The following is a 12,848-nucleotide window of genomic DNA, read 5'->3' as shown; positions in this document are numbered from 1 at the left end:
TTTCCTCTGTAAAGGGCCGGGGGTTTTGTACTCATGCTAAAGCACCCATGAACTTACAAAAATGCATAATCCACTAAATCCCACCTGGGACAGGAGAAAGCTGAAAAACAAGACTGTTTATTCTCATAATTCTCTCCTTTTACTCACTAATTCGATACTCAGAGTATATTTTGCATCTGAAATTAGACAGACATGAGCAAGCCAGAAATAGAAATCTCTAGAGACTTTTTTCAACAGCACATTTGCATGATCCGTTTTAATACAGAACTACATTTTCCACTCATTTCCTACTTAATCATAGTGGAAATTTTTGTTTGGTGAAAAGACACCATTGACACATCCTTTCTTGTAAGCACCGTTGTAGACTGGGATGGGTTGTGGATAAGCCCAGTTAGCAACTGTACTTAACACTCTCTTAGGAAACTCTGAATTGTGGCCTTTTTTCCCCTCAAAGTTCAGACTGCATATAGGACTCGCCTACTTCCAGGATGTTGGATAGCAATAGTACTTGCCCTTGCTTCTCTTTTCTTTAAAAAAAAAAAAAAAGCTACTCTTCATTTTTTGAATCAATTGCAGTTTTCCAACGTGGGAAAACAGAACCCTTAAAAGGGTTCATTTCTACACCTTCCTAAGTAACAAGCATCTAGGCTCTTTATCCTTGATTAGCATAAGAATAAAAGTCACTAGGGTGCTCTCGAATTTTAAAAAAATGCCCTTAGGCTTATTTGATGATTTGTAACTCCTAGGAGCGTGAATTTCCACAAGGAACAGAGTAAGACCCTTCTGTTTTTAATAGAGATGGGACAGATTCCTTCCATCTCCCACCGTCAGGTAGTTATGAACCTTTGTAACTTTCAGCCAGCAGAAAACCGCCATGTACTACCAGTGACACCCCCAGACCTCTTCTCCAAAATCCCCCACCTCCTGTGCATCTCAGAAACTGAGAAGAGAAGAAAAAAAAAAAAAAAAAAGAAACTGAGAAGAGCTTCCTCTCCCTTTCCAGACTTCAAAACAGGCAGGGGAGGGAGCTGCGTGCCGCCTTTTATCTCGCTTCACAAATACAGCTGTGAAAAACCTTGAGGCGGCACATCCTGTGACGGGTTGAGCAGAAACCTGAAGAGAAAAATGAAGAGAAGGTTCGGTCCAAGCTTCATTGATAAGGAAGATGCTGCAAGCGTTTTGCATGGCAACTAGCCAGCCGGTTCTTCCTCCGTCCTCTATCTGCCAACTCTGTCTGAGGAATCGCGGGCTCAATTCATACACACATTGTTGTACAAGTACAGTCAGAATCATAAGCGGTTACCTTCATCGTGGGGCCAGAGCTCGAACACAGCAGCTAGAGGTGAGCAGAGGCAGAGGCGCTGCGTCCCGGGCTCTCCAGGAGGCGCGAGTCTGGGGAAGCGGCCGGGGTGGCGGCGGGCACACGTGGCGGGCGCGTCGCAGACTGGCCCGGGCTGCGAAGTCTGCTGGCTCTCCTGCAGATTGCATCAGCAGGAAGAGTCTTGAGGCTGTGTTTCCCCTACACTGCCCCCAGAGGGTAGCGTTTCTTCCAACACGAAAATTCCTCCCCTGCACCCAGCTCAGACCCTTATCCACCGCTCAGCTCACCCGTGGGGTTGGAGGAAGATGCTAGCGTTTCAAACACGTTACCCTTGGGTTAGTGCCTTGGCGTGTGCGTATCTTTGATGTGAAAATGTAGCATGTCAAGGAGGAGGGAAAAAACAAAAACAAAACAGATCACAGACCTTGATTGCAGTTCCCTCCTAAGCGGGCTGCCTGCCCACCTGAGTTCCGACTCTCCCCAGAGCAACTTTCCCGGATTCCCCTGCTCAAAGTTACACAGTGGATTCCTGACATCTAAAACAGAAAATTTTAAACGTTATTATTCGCATAGTAAGAAGCACATGCATGGTTTTTGAGAGTTTGCCCAATCTCTGTTTCTCCCACCCCCTTCCTCTAGTCCCACAGTCCCTGCTCAAACTTTTTTCTTTTTTGGTCAATTTCTTTTGTACCTGGGAAAATCATTTTAATTGATTGACTGAACATGTAAAATTCTTTATGATTTGCCTGCTAGACCAGTTCATCCTCTCTGAGTCCTCTCTTGTCTTCTATATAAGAAAGCTCCAGCATTGCTACTTCTCCAGGTCTCAGGTCAGGCTCCAGGATTTTTGCTTAAATGCCCTTCTGGTTGACCGCAACTCACTCTGTCAATCAGGGAACTTCCCGTTTTTGTAACTATCAGCTGAAGTCTTTACTATGAAATTAAAGCTGAATCCCTCAGTCAGAACTGAGCCCTTGTCTGTGCACTGTGCTTTGTCCATATCCCTTATTTTAATTATTTGTTTGCATGGATGTGCTTGTCTGGGAAATCCCATGGACAGTGGAGCCTGGCAGGCTGCAGTCCATGGGGTGGCAAAGAGTCAGACAGGATAGCGACTGAGTATGCATACGTGATGTTAACATCATTAGATTACGAGATTCCTGAGGGTGGATCCTTTGTGGTAGTCATCTCCTAAAGCTAGTGTGAGGCAGGAGGCAGATACCTCCCCACCCCACAGCATCAAGCAATTGGAGATTTACCCCCTATGAACTGAACTCTAGAATAAGCAGGACAATTAGGGAGGAGGCTGGGCCCTGCCCAGATCGCCACATATTTCTTTTCTCGAAGTCAGGAGATCGCCCCAACCACATATGTACAGAAAAGGTTCCTTGAAGGTCAAAGGGGGAGTATGTCAAGGGCTGTTCTACCCATATGCCTTTTTGGTTAAATCCATTTTGTCTAAGAGATGCATGTGCGCACATGGAAGGATCCTGTGATATACCAAATATGGACTGTGAACCAGGCAAATCAGAATGATTGGCCAAAGGAAACCCAGAAGAAATACCACATAAATGTAATTCAAACTGCCACGAGGACTCAACTCAGCAACACTCTTGGAGTCCACCTGTGTGGCTATCCACAAGTATTTTACTTTTTTTCCCCTCTTAATAAATACTTTATTTGGTTCATTACTTTTCCATCTTTGTGGGAATTCTTTTCTGCAAAGCCAAAGGGCCAGGACCTTTGTCACTAACCACTGGTCTAGTGGCTGGGATCTGGTGCCCTCCCCGCTGCGACCCGGCCTCAATCTCTGGCTGGGAACCCAAGCCCCACTCCAAGCCGTTGCCTGGAGGCCCCTGAGATCATATCGATCACCCTGGAGAGGGAGTATTCAACATAAATGCGTGTGTGGATGCTTAACTAAATTTGGTTAGGTGAATGAATGGTTAAATTGTATGAACATAAATCAAGTAGCAAAGTGTCCATCAACTGCTGAATGGATAAATAAAATGTGGTATATTCACAGAATAGAATATTATTTGGTAATAAAAACAAATGAACTACTGGTGCATGCTGCATTTAACCTTGGAAACATTACATGAAGTGGAGGAAGCCAGTCACAAATGATCACCAATCATGATTCCATTCATCTGAAGTATCTGGAATAGGACAGAAAATAGATGGTTATTGCCAATCTGGAGTGAAAGGATGGTGGAACAGAGAGTCACTGCTAATGTGTATTGAGTTTTTTGTGGGGATGATGAAAATATTCCAAAATTAGATTGTGGTAAGTGTTGCACCACTCTGTGAATATAATAAAACAGAATTATACTCTTTAAGTAGGTCTTCCCTGTAGCTCAAATGGTCAAGAATCTGCCTGTAACCCGGGAGATCTGGGTTCGATCCCTGGGTGGGGAAGATCCTCTAGAGAAGGGAATGGCTATCCACTGCAGTATTCTTGCCTGGAGAATCCCATGGACAGAGTAGCGTAGCGGGCTACAGTGCATGGGGCCTCAAAGAGTTGGACACAATTGAGCAACTAACACTACTACTATACTCTTTAAAAAGGTAAATTGTATGAGGTGAACTACATCTCGATAAAGGTATTTTTTAAAAAATCAGGTAGCTAGTAGAAAACTTTATGAGAAGAAATAAAGCATGGGAAGGTGATTGAGAGTGATGGGGTGACAGAGCTGAATGAATTAACGAGTAGATTCTGAACCAGGCCTGGCAATGACATCTAGGTCCAATGACTTTCCCATGAAAGGATTCTTTCAGCAATGAAGGAAGACAGAAGGCGGCATAAAGGCAAAGGGAAGCTGGAAGTAAAGCGAAAGGGGAATTGAGGGAGTTAGCATCGGCAGAAGGACCCGAGGACTATCCGCTGTGGCTGTGTTTGGTCTCCCATTTCCCTCTGGTGTTGAGAGGAGGGTCCCACAGATCTCCTTCACTGTGACATGCACACATTTCCCAAACTTCCCTCCCGGACACCAAAATTTCTGTTCTCAAATGAAGAGTGTCATCATCAGCCAAGACTGTCATTCTGTCATTGACTCAAGAAAGTCACAGTTAAAAGATATTGAGGGAAGTTGGATTCTTCAAACGTAATGTAATCCATATCTGTATCCATAGGCAGTGTTTTTATTTTTTTATTTTTTGGTTTATTTTTGTTTTTGCTGAACTTGAAGAAGAGATAGAATTTCTAGGAGTCTCCAGAGACACTAGCTTTGAAGGGGACTTCAGATTCCCAGGAACCCAGCTCCATTTTGTCATCAGTGTTATTAAAAAATCTGCTATTGTATTCATTATGAAGACTATATGCCAGCTATGTGCCTGCAAAATTTCTCTCATGTATCTTACTAAATCTTCTTTAGAGGAAAGAAAAGTCACATTTTCTCAGTTTCTGGGACGTGGTTCAGGAGAACTAACAGAAAACAATGAGGCTTTCTGTCATAAAGAATAGAGGGGGACTTCCTTGGTGGTCCAGTGGTTAAGAATCCACCTTGCAATGCAGGGGATGTGGTTTCAAACTCTGGTCACGGAACTAAGATCCCACATGCTGCAGAGCAACTAAGCCCAAGTGCTGAAACTACTGAGCCCAAGTGCTCTGGAGCCAGTGAGCCACAAATAGAGAGAAGCCTGCGGTGCAAAAGACCCTGCCAAGTAAAATAAGATAATAAGTATTTTTTGAAAAAGAAAAATAGAGGCACATCTAGTCTAGAATTCTACTCTACAAATTCAGAAAAAGACTCCTTTTCTGTAGTTTTCAAAATGAAAATTGCTACAAGGTTTTATCTTTTTTATATTCCCTCTAATACCTGCAACTATTATATATGTATATCAGTCAGTCAGTCAGTTCAGTCACTCAGTTGTGTCCGACTCTTTGCAACCCCATGGAACGCAGCACACCAGGCCTCCCTGTCCATCACCAACTCCCGGAGCTTACTCAAACTCACATCCATTGAATCAGTGATGCCATCCAACCATCTCATCCTCTGTCAACCCCTTCTGCTCCCGCCTTCAATCTTTCCCAGCATCTGGGCCTTTTCAAATGAGTCAGATCTTTGAATCAGGTGGCCAAAGTATTGGAGCTTCAGCTTCAACATCAGTCCTTCTAATGAATACTCAGGACTGATTTTCTTCAGGATGGACTAATTGGATCTCCTTGCAGTCTAAGGGACTCTCAAGAGTCTTCTCCAACACCACAGTTCAAAAGCACCAATGCTTTGGTGCTCAGCTTTCTTTATAGGCCAACTCTTACATCCATACATGACTACTGGAAAATATATATGTATATACATACACTAAATTTAATACTCAAAAATTCCTTTATACTATACTTCATGGAAAGTTTAAGAAATTTTCCAGGAAAAATTGAACTCAGTGGATTTACTTTTAGTCTTCTTCATTTTTTTGTTAATAAAAATGTTATTCATTTACTTATTTTTGGCTATGCTGAGTCTTCATGGCCGCGCGGGGGTTTTCTTTAGTTATGGTGAATGGAGGCGACTGTCTAGTTGCAGTGTGCAGGCTTCTCACTTCAGTGGCTTCTCTTGTTGCAGAGCACAGTCTTCTAGGGTGAGCGGGCTTCAGTGGTTGTGGTGAATGGGCTCCGTCATTGGGATTCTTGGGCTCTAGAGAACAGGGTCAGTAAGTTGTGGCACATGGGCTTAGTTGCTCCAAGGCAACTAGGATCTGGGATCTTCCCTGATCAGGGATTGAACCCACGTCTCCTGCATTGGCAGGTGGATTCTTTATCACTGAGCCACCAGGGACGTGCCTACCTTTAGCCTTTTTTATATACATGAAAGTGAAAGTGTTAGTTGCTCAATTGTGTCCAACTCCTTGCAAGCTCATGGATTGTAGCCTGCCAGACTCCTCTGTTCCGTGGAATTCTCCCAAATCAGGGAACGAACACAGGTCTTCTGCACTGCAAGCAGAACCTCTACAGGCTGGGCCACCACGCATACTAGAATCTAAATTCCATGCAGAACTAGACTCACTGTATCAGAGAGTATTGGCCACCCCGATCAAAACTGGAGGGGGGGTACCAAGCTAGATGATGTGTGCCCACAGTATCATTGGTATTGACCACCAAAGACAGAAGGGGCTCAACAAGGGTTTCTTATTGAACATGGCAGATGTAGTAACCCCAGCTGTTCCTGAATAAATTACTAATCTGTGGGTCAACTGTTCCAGGACAAGACAGAGTTTTACAACTCCTTTACACTTACTTTTGATCTAATTCTTCTTCTTTAATAAATTAGCTTACTTTTTAAAATGTTTATTTATTTGGCTGTGCTGGGATTTAGTTTCAGCTTGCAGGATCTTTAGTTGTGCATATGAGATCTAATTCCCTGACCAGGGATGGAAACCAGGCCCCCTGCTTTAGGAGAGAGGAGTCTTAGCCACTGGCCCACCAGGGAAGTCCTTTGATCTGATTCTTTATTCTTGTCCCTCATGGAGCAAATAGACTCAAGCCTAACTCTATATCTCTAAACTAAGTTAAGAGAAGGCTTCCCTGCTGGCTCGCCTGCAATGCAAGAGATGTGGGTTCAACCCCTGGGTTGGGAAGATCCTCTGGAGAAGGAAATGGCAACCCACTCCAGTTTCTTGCCTGGGAAATCCCAAGGACAGAGGAGCCTAGCAGGCTTTGGTTCATGGAGTCACAAAGAGCTGGACACAGCTTAGCAAGTGAACAACAACAAAAGGCACTTTTTCATAAATAGTCATCAAACAAAGTGAAAGTTGCTAAGTCGAGTGCAACTCTTTGCAACCCCATGGACTATACAGTCCATGGAATTGTCCAAGCCAGAACACTGGAGTGGGTAGCCTTTCCCTTCTCCAGGGGATCTTCCCAACCCAAAAATTGAACCGGCATCTCCTGCATAGAAGGGGGATTCTTTACCAACTATCAGGGAAGCCCAACACAAATTAAGGAAAAGCACTGGTTTTAGAACTAGATCTGAATTTGTATTCCCGCCTTCACTAATTTTTAATATATAACTGTTTGTGAAATTATTTAATCTCATGGAAACTCAATTTCATTTTTTAATATCACTAATACAAAAAAGGAGTACCTACCTTAGAGGTATGTTTCAAGAGAGAAATGAGTTATTACATGTACAGTGCCCATCACTGGAGGCCCACTCTATTTGCTCCACACACCTCCTGTGGATCCTTCAATCCCAATCGCTTAGAATAAGTAACAGCCAATCATTTCCCATAAGGAATAAGTGAAGGATATGGACTGAAGGTGCAAGAAAAGAAATTCCAGAATCTTAAAGACACATCTTAACCAAGAAAAGAACATCAAGAGGGAATTTATGGAATCTTTCTTCTAAATCTTTTAAAAATAAGCTAACACCCATCTGTCTTGAAAAGATATTATAAATCTTTCTGCTAGCTTTCTATCATGTCTCAGGGTGCTTCTCACCCTGACTCACAAAGTTGGCTACTTTTTCCTTGAAACACTTTCCTTCCAAGATACTAGGCTGTCCTGGACCCTCTCCAGTCTCTCCAGCAGGTCCTTTCCCCTAATTATGATCATACTTCTTTCTTCTCCTGCCTTCTAGATGTAGGCAAGATAGCCATCCCACCTCAACCTGGCCCTGACACCCTCTTCCTAGGTGTCTCAATTGTCACTTCTAGTCTGATTGTCTCCAAAACTATGCCTCCAATTCTAATCTCTCTCCTGATCTCCAGCCTTTATTTCCAAAGGCCCATAGCTTCCCTCATAGCTCAATCTGGGTTTGATTCCTGGGTCAGGAAGATCCCCTGGAGAAGGAAATGGCAACCCACTCCAGTATTCTTGCCTGGAGAATCCTATGGGCAGAGGTGACTGGCAGGCTACAGTCCATGGGATCGCAAGAGTCAGGTACAACTTAGCGACTAACCCACCAGCATAGCTGGTTCATCACTATTATTTCAAGCCCAGTTGGTCCAAATCCAAGCACACAATCTTCCCGTTTAAACCTGTTTGTCCTGCTGTCTTCCTTCTCTCCACCGATGCCATCAATATTCTCCCAGTCACCCAGGCTGCACACTTTAATGTAGTTCACATATTGTTGTTTTGTCACTAAGTCATGTCCAATTCTTTGTGACCCCATGAACTGTAGCCCTCCAGGTTCCTCTTCTCCATGGGATTTCCCAGCAAAGAAAGCTGGAGTGAGTTGCCATTTCCTCCTCTACTGGATCTTCCTAACCCAGAGATCGAACCCAACTCTCCTGCATTGTCAGGTGGATTCTTTACCACTGAGCCACCAGAGAAACCCTTCATGTCTTCACAGATAGCATGTAAAGTAGGAAGGAAAGACACAAGCCTCTCACATCCAGTTATCACTAAGTCTTCCCAGTTCTATTTTTGCAAGACCTCTCGTAGCCCTCCTTCTGTTCCCACTCTCATTGCCATACTTTAATTATTTATTATACTTTCCCCTTGGATTACTATTATTCCTGGCTTTAATCTCTCTTTGCCACAATCCACCAAATGCACAGAAGGCAAGTAATCTTCTTAACCCTTGGTTCTGGTGAGATTTTCCCCTACTCTAAAGAATGTAACTTGCGCTCATATGCTCTCATATGTGCCAGACAAGGATATCTGCTGTGTGGCAAGGACACCTGAGATCTTCCATCACTGTATTTGCACAGTGTGACTTGAAATTCTCCCCCACCACACACAGATTTATCTAAATGATATCCAGTTTTCAAGATCCATTTTAATTGTCCCTTTATAGTCTTTCCTGAAGTGTGTTCTTGCTGTGTAGACGAGTGGTTCTCAACTGAGAGCAGAGATGGGGCATGGGGGAGGTGAGGCGAATTGCTACTGGAAGCTAATGGCACAGACCAGGGTTGCTGCCAAACATCTTACAATACACAGGACAACCCCCTAACAAAGAATCATCTGGCCCAAAGTGTCAATAATGCCAAAGCTGAGGACTGCTGCTTGTAGACCCATATCAACTTTTGTGCTCTTTTGTTGTCTGAGTCCTTCTCTAGGGCACACCACGTGAAGACAGTGAGCCATCATCGCTGTGATGGCTAGTCGGCTAGTATGGCGTTAGCCCAGTGGCTACCTTTCAGACTACTCCTTCTCAATCCCTTTCTGTTCTCTTCTGCCTCTTAAAGGTTTTTCAGATACTGTCCTCCTTCTGGGTTTTATCCTCTGTCCTCATTGCTTTTCTCATTCATTTTATTTAATTTTATTTCTCTTTTTGGCCATGCTGCACAGCCTGTAGGGTCTTAATTTCCTGACCAGGAATGGAACCCAGTGCCCCCTGCGTTGGAAGCTCAGAGTCTTAACCACTGGACCATTTTTTTAACCACTGGACCTTCTTATTTTATTTTTTAAGACTCTTTTTTTAATGCAGACTTTTAAAATGTTTATCTTTATCTTTATTGTGCAATATTGCTCTGTTTTATGTTTTGTTTTTGTTTTTGACAGAGAGGCATGTGGGATCTGAGCTCCCCACTCAGGGATCGAACCCTCACCCCTCCAGTGGAAAGTGACATCCAAATCACTGGACCACCAGGGAAGTCCTGCTTCTCATTCATTTTAAAGATGCTCCAAGGATGAGTTCATCTGCCCTTTGACTGATACTGCTAGGTTATCTGCCAAAAGGCCACTTCTCTTCCCTTTCTTCTAACAAAAGCCTGATTTTATTTTTTTCTCCAGAGGGTGTGTATGTGTGTTAGTCGCTCAGTCGTGTCCGACTCTTTGTGACCCCACGGATCCTCTGTCCATGGGGTTCTCCAGGCAAGAACACTGGAGTGGGTTGTCATTTCCTTCTCTAGGGTAGTGGTACATAATATGCCTAGTCTTGGGGGTAGTGAATGATAATTAATCTCAGGGAGTAATGACAATCTCATATTATTTTGCTATAGACCCACACTCTCGTGAGCTAGGGATGCCCAGGGAATCAAGTTTAACCAATGAGACTGAAGAAGAAGTTATTGGAGGGGATCCTAAGGGGCTCACCTTCTGATTGGAAAAAAAATTCAGGCAAGAAGTTTTTGCTGGTGTCATTCTGTTCTCTTCCTGTTTTAAATGCCATTTATATATGATGTTTCAGGAAGCTGCCAACAGCCATCCTGCAAGCATGAGTGACAAGCCCAAAGTCTGAAACTAATATATTGAGGATGGGAAGGCAGAGAGAGAGAGCAAGTACCTGGGCTGTGGATAACATCGTTGAACCACCCTGCCAAAGGTGGAATCGCCTACCTTCAAGTTTTTGCTATATGAGATAATTACATATCTTTTTTTCTTTGCCTCTATTGGTCAAGTATTTTATTACTACTTTTGAAAGCATTTCTTGGCTTCAATAACACCTATACTTCAGTACCACCTGACCCAAGAACTCTACTCCCATTTCGGGTATACATTCATTCCCATGTGTTTGAACCAAAGGTATCTCCTCTCCAACTCAGTAAGAAATTTTTATTTTATGTATCGTGAACTTATATTTTCTCTCAAATCCTTTTCTTAATAAAATCCTCAATAAAATCCTTTTCTCAAGCACACAAACATGTCTCCCACATGCTGCATGCTTTGTAGGCTCCTCTTGTATTTCCTATCTCTCTATCTTTTCTTTGAATTTTTACTTTTTGGCTGTACTGCGAGGCATGTGGGATCTCAGTTCCCCAATCAGAGACTGAACTCTCACCCCCTCCACTGGAAGCGTGGAGTCTTAGCCACTGGACCGCCAGGGAAGTCCCATTGTATTGCCTATCTTTCTTATCACAGTACTCTTTAATTAGTAATCCAAAGTCAGCTTCAGATACTACTTTTCCTTCACTCTCTGCCAATTTAATCATTTATAATTTTATACGCTTTTCTATTTATTATTTCTCAAATTTGTCTTTTGCTCTTCATACTCTTCCAGTTTAGACTGCCTTATTTCAAACCCTCATCATCTCTTAGCTGGATATTAGCTTCTTAACTGGGTGACATTTAAATATATTAACGTATCTTGACCTTATTTTCCTTACCTGTAAAATGGGGATTAAAAACTCCATGGCTTTCACAAGGAATAAAAAAGCTGATACAAATTAGACTAGTACTTACCACATAGTAAATGTTCAATAAATATTAACTCTAATTATTACCTTTTATTTCTTCTAACTTGTTTCATTTTTAAAAAATATTCTGTGATGTGTTTTTCTATAACATAAAGTACTTTTCACTAAATCACCACTGCCCAAATACTCTCTACGGAAGGCAAACAAATTTATTGGCAGTTCTAAAGATCTTGCTTAGAGAACATCAACTTAGGTTCAAGTCATTCTTATGTCTTTACAACATATCAATTATGCCTGCTTAGGCAATGTTGTTTTGTATTTCTAAATCTTTGTTATATGGCACCAGAGAAGAATTTAGGGAAGGCTGATATTTTCCCTCTATGATGCAATATTCTTCTGAGTACTATATGTAACAGCCCATGTATTACAAGGTTTTCCACTCTGGCTGGGGAGAATGACAGCTCTTCTAGGCTCTGTGTGATGTTCCCTGCTTGTCTTGCCTACTCATTTCAGATGATTCTTCCCCAGCTTTGAGTAGTCTCGTTATACATGCGTAATGCTGCTGCTGCTATTGTTGTTCAGATGCTAAGTTGTGTCTGATTCTTTGCGACCCCATGGACTGTAGCACGCCAGGCTCCTCTGTTCTCCACTATCTTACAGAGTTTGTTCGAATTCATGTCCATTGAGTCAGTGATGCTATCTAACCATCTCATCCTCTGCCACCTCTTTCTCCTTTTGCCTTCAGTCTTTCCCAGCATCAAGGTCTTTTCCAATGAGTCAGCTTCAGCTTCAGCATCAGTCCCTGCACTGAATATTTAGGATTAATTTCCTTTAAGAAATTCGGGTTTGATCTCGCAATCCAGGGGACTCTTAAGAGTCTTCTCCAGGACCACAATTTGAAGGCATCAATTCTTTGATGCTCAGCTTTCTTAATGGTCCAACTCTCACATCCATACATGACTACTGCAAAAACCATAGCTTTGACTATACAGACCTTTTTCAGTAAAGTGATGTCTCTGCTTTTTAATATGCTACCTAGTTTTGTAATAGCTTCCCTTGCAAGAACAAGCATCTTTTAATTTCATGTTTGCAGTAACTATCTGCAGTGATTTTGGAGCCCAAGAAAATAAATCTGTCACTGCTTCCACTTTTTCCCTTTCTTTTTGTCATGAAGTGATGGGACCAGATGCCAAGATCTTAGTTTTTTGAATGTTGAGTTTTAAGCTAGCATTTTCACTCTCCTTTTAACTTCATCAAGAAGCTCTTTGGTTCCTCTTCATTTTCTGCCGTTTAAAGTGTTATCATCTGCATATCTGAGGTTGTTGATATTTCTCCTTGCAGTCTTGATACCAGCTTGTGATTTATCCAACCTAGCATTTCATATTATATACTCTGCATATAAGTTAAATAAGCAGAGTAACAATATATACAGCCTTGTTTTACTCCTTTCCCAAGTTTGAACCAGTCAGTTGTTGCATGTCTGGTTCTAACTATTACTTCTTGAACCACA

At 42.5% G+C, this 12,848-nt stretch overlaps 1 protein-coding gene across 2 annotated transcripts in view; it reads right to left on the bottom strand.

Moving 5' to 3' along the window:
* Positions 1-1,689, bottom strand: part of BCAT1 (branched chain amino acid transaminase 1) — a 114,402-nt gene extending 112,713 nt beyond the window's left edge. Inside the window, exons 1-2 of one of the 2 annotated variants that reach the window (XM_069581206.1) lie at positions 1,609-1,689; positions 1,304-1,475 (exon numbers count right to left, since the gene is read on the bottom strand). In XM_069581206.1, coding sequence (XP_069437307.1) covers positions 1,304-1,309 — 6 coding nt within the window. In that variant the 5' untranslated portion in view covers positions 1,310-1,475; positions 1,609-1,689. Of the gene's footprint in view, positions 1-1,303; positions 1,490-1,608 lie in introns of those variants that run through there. The other variant, XM_069581207.1, reaches the window with a different exon arrangement.
* Between the last annotated feature and the right edge of the window lie 11,159 nt (positions 1,690-12,848).

The sequence above is a fragment of the Ovis canadensis genome, chromosome 3 (genome assembly GCF_042477335.2).
Source record: "Ovis canadensis isolate MfBH-ARS-UI-01 breed Bighorn chromosome 3, ARS-UI_OviCan_v2, whole genome shotgun sequence".
In the NCBI taxonomy this organism is placed as follows: domain Eukaryota; kingdom Metazoa; phylum Chordata; class Mammalia; order Artiodactyla; family Bovidae; genus Ovis; species Ovis canadensis.
Note: the sequence above shows the minus strand (reverse complement) of the source record. Positions and strands in the feature narration are given on the sequence as shown.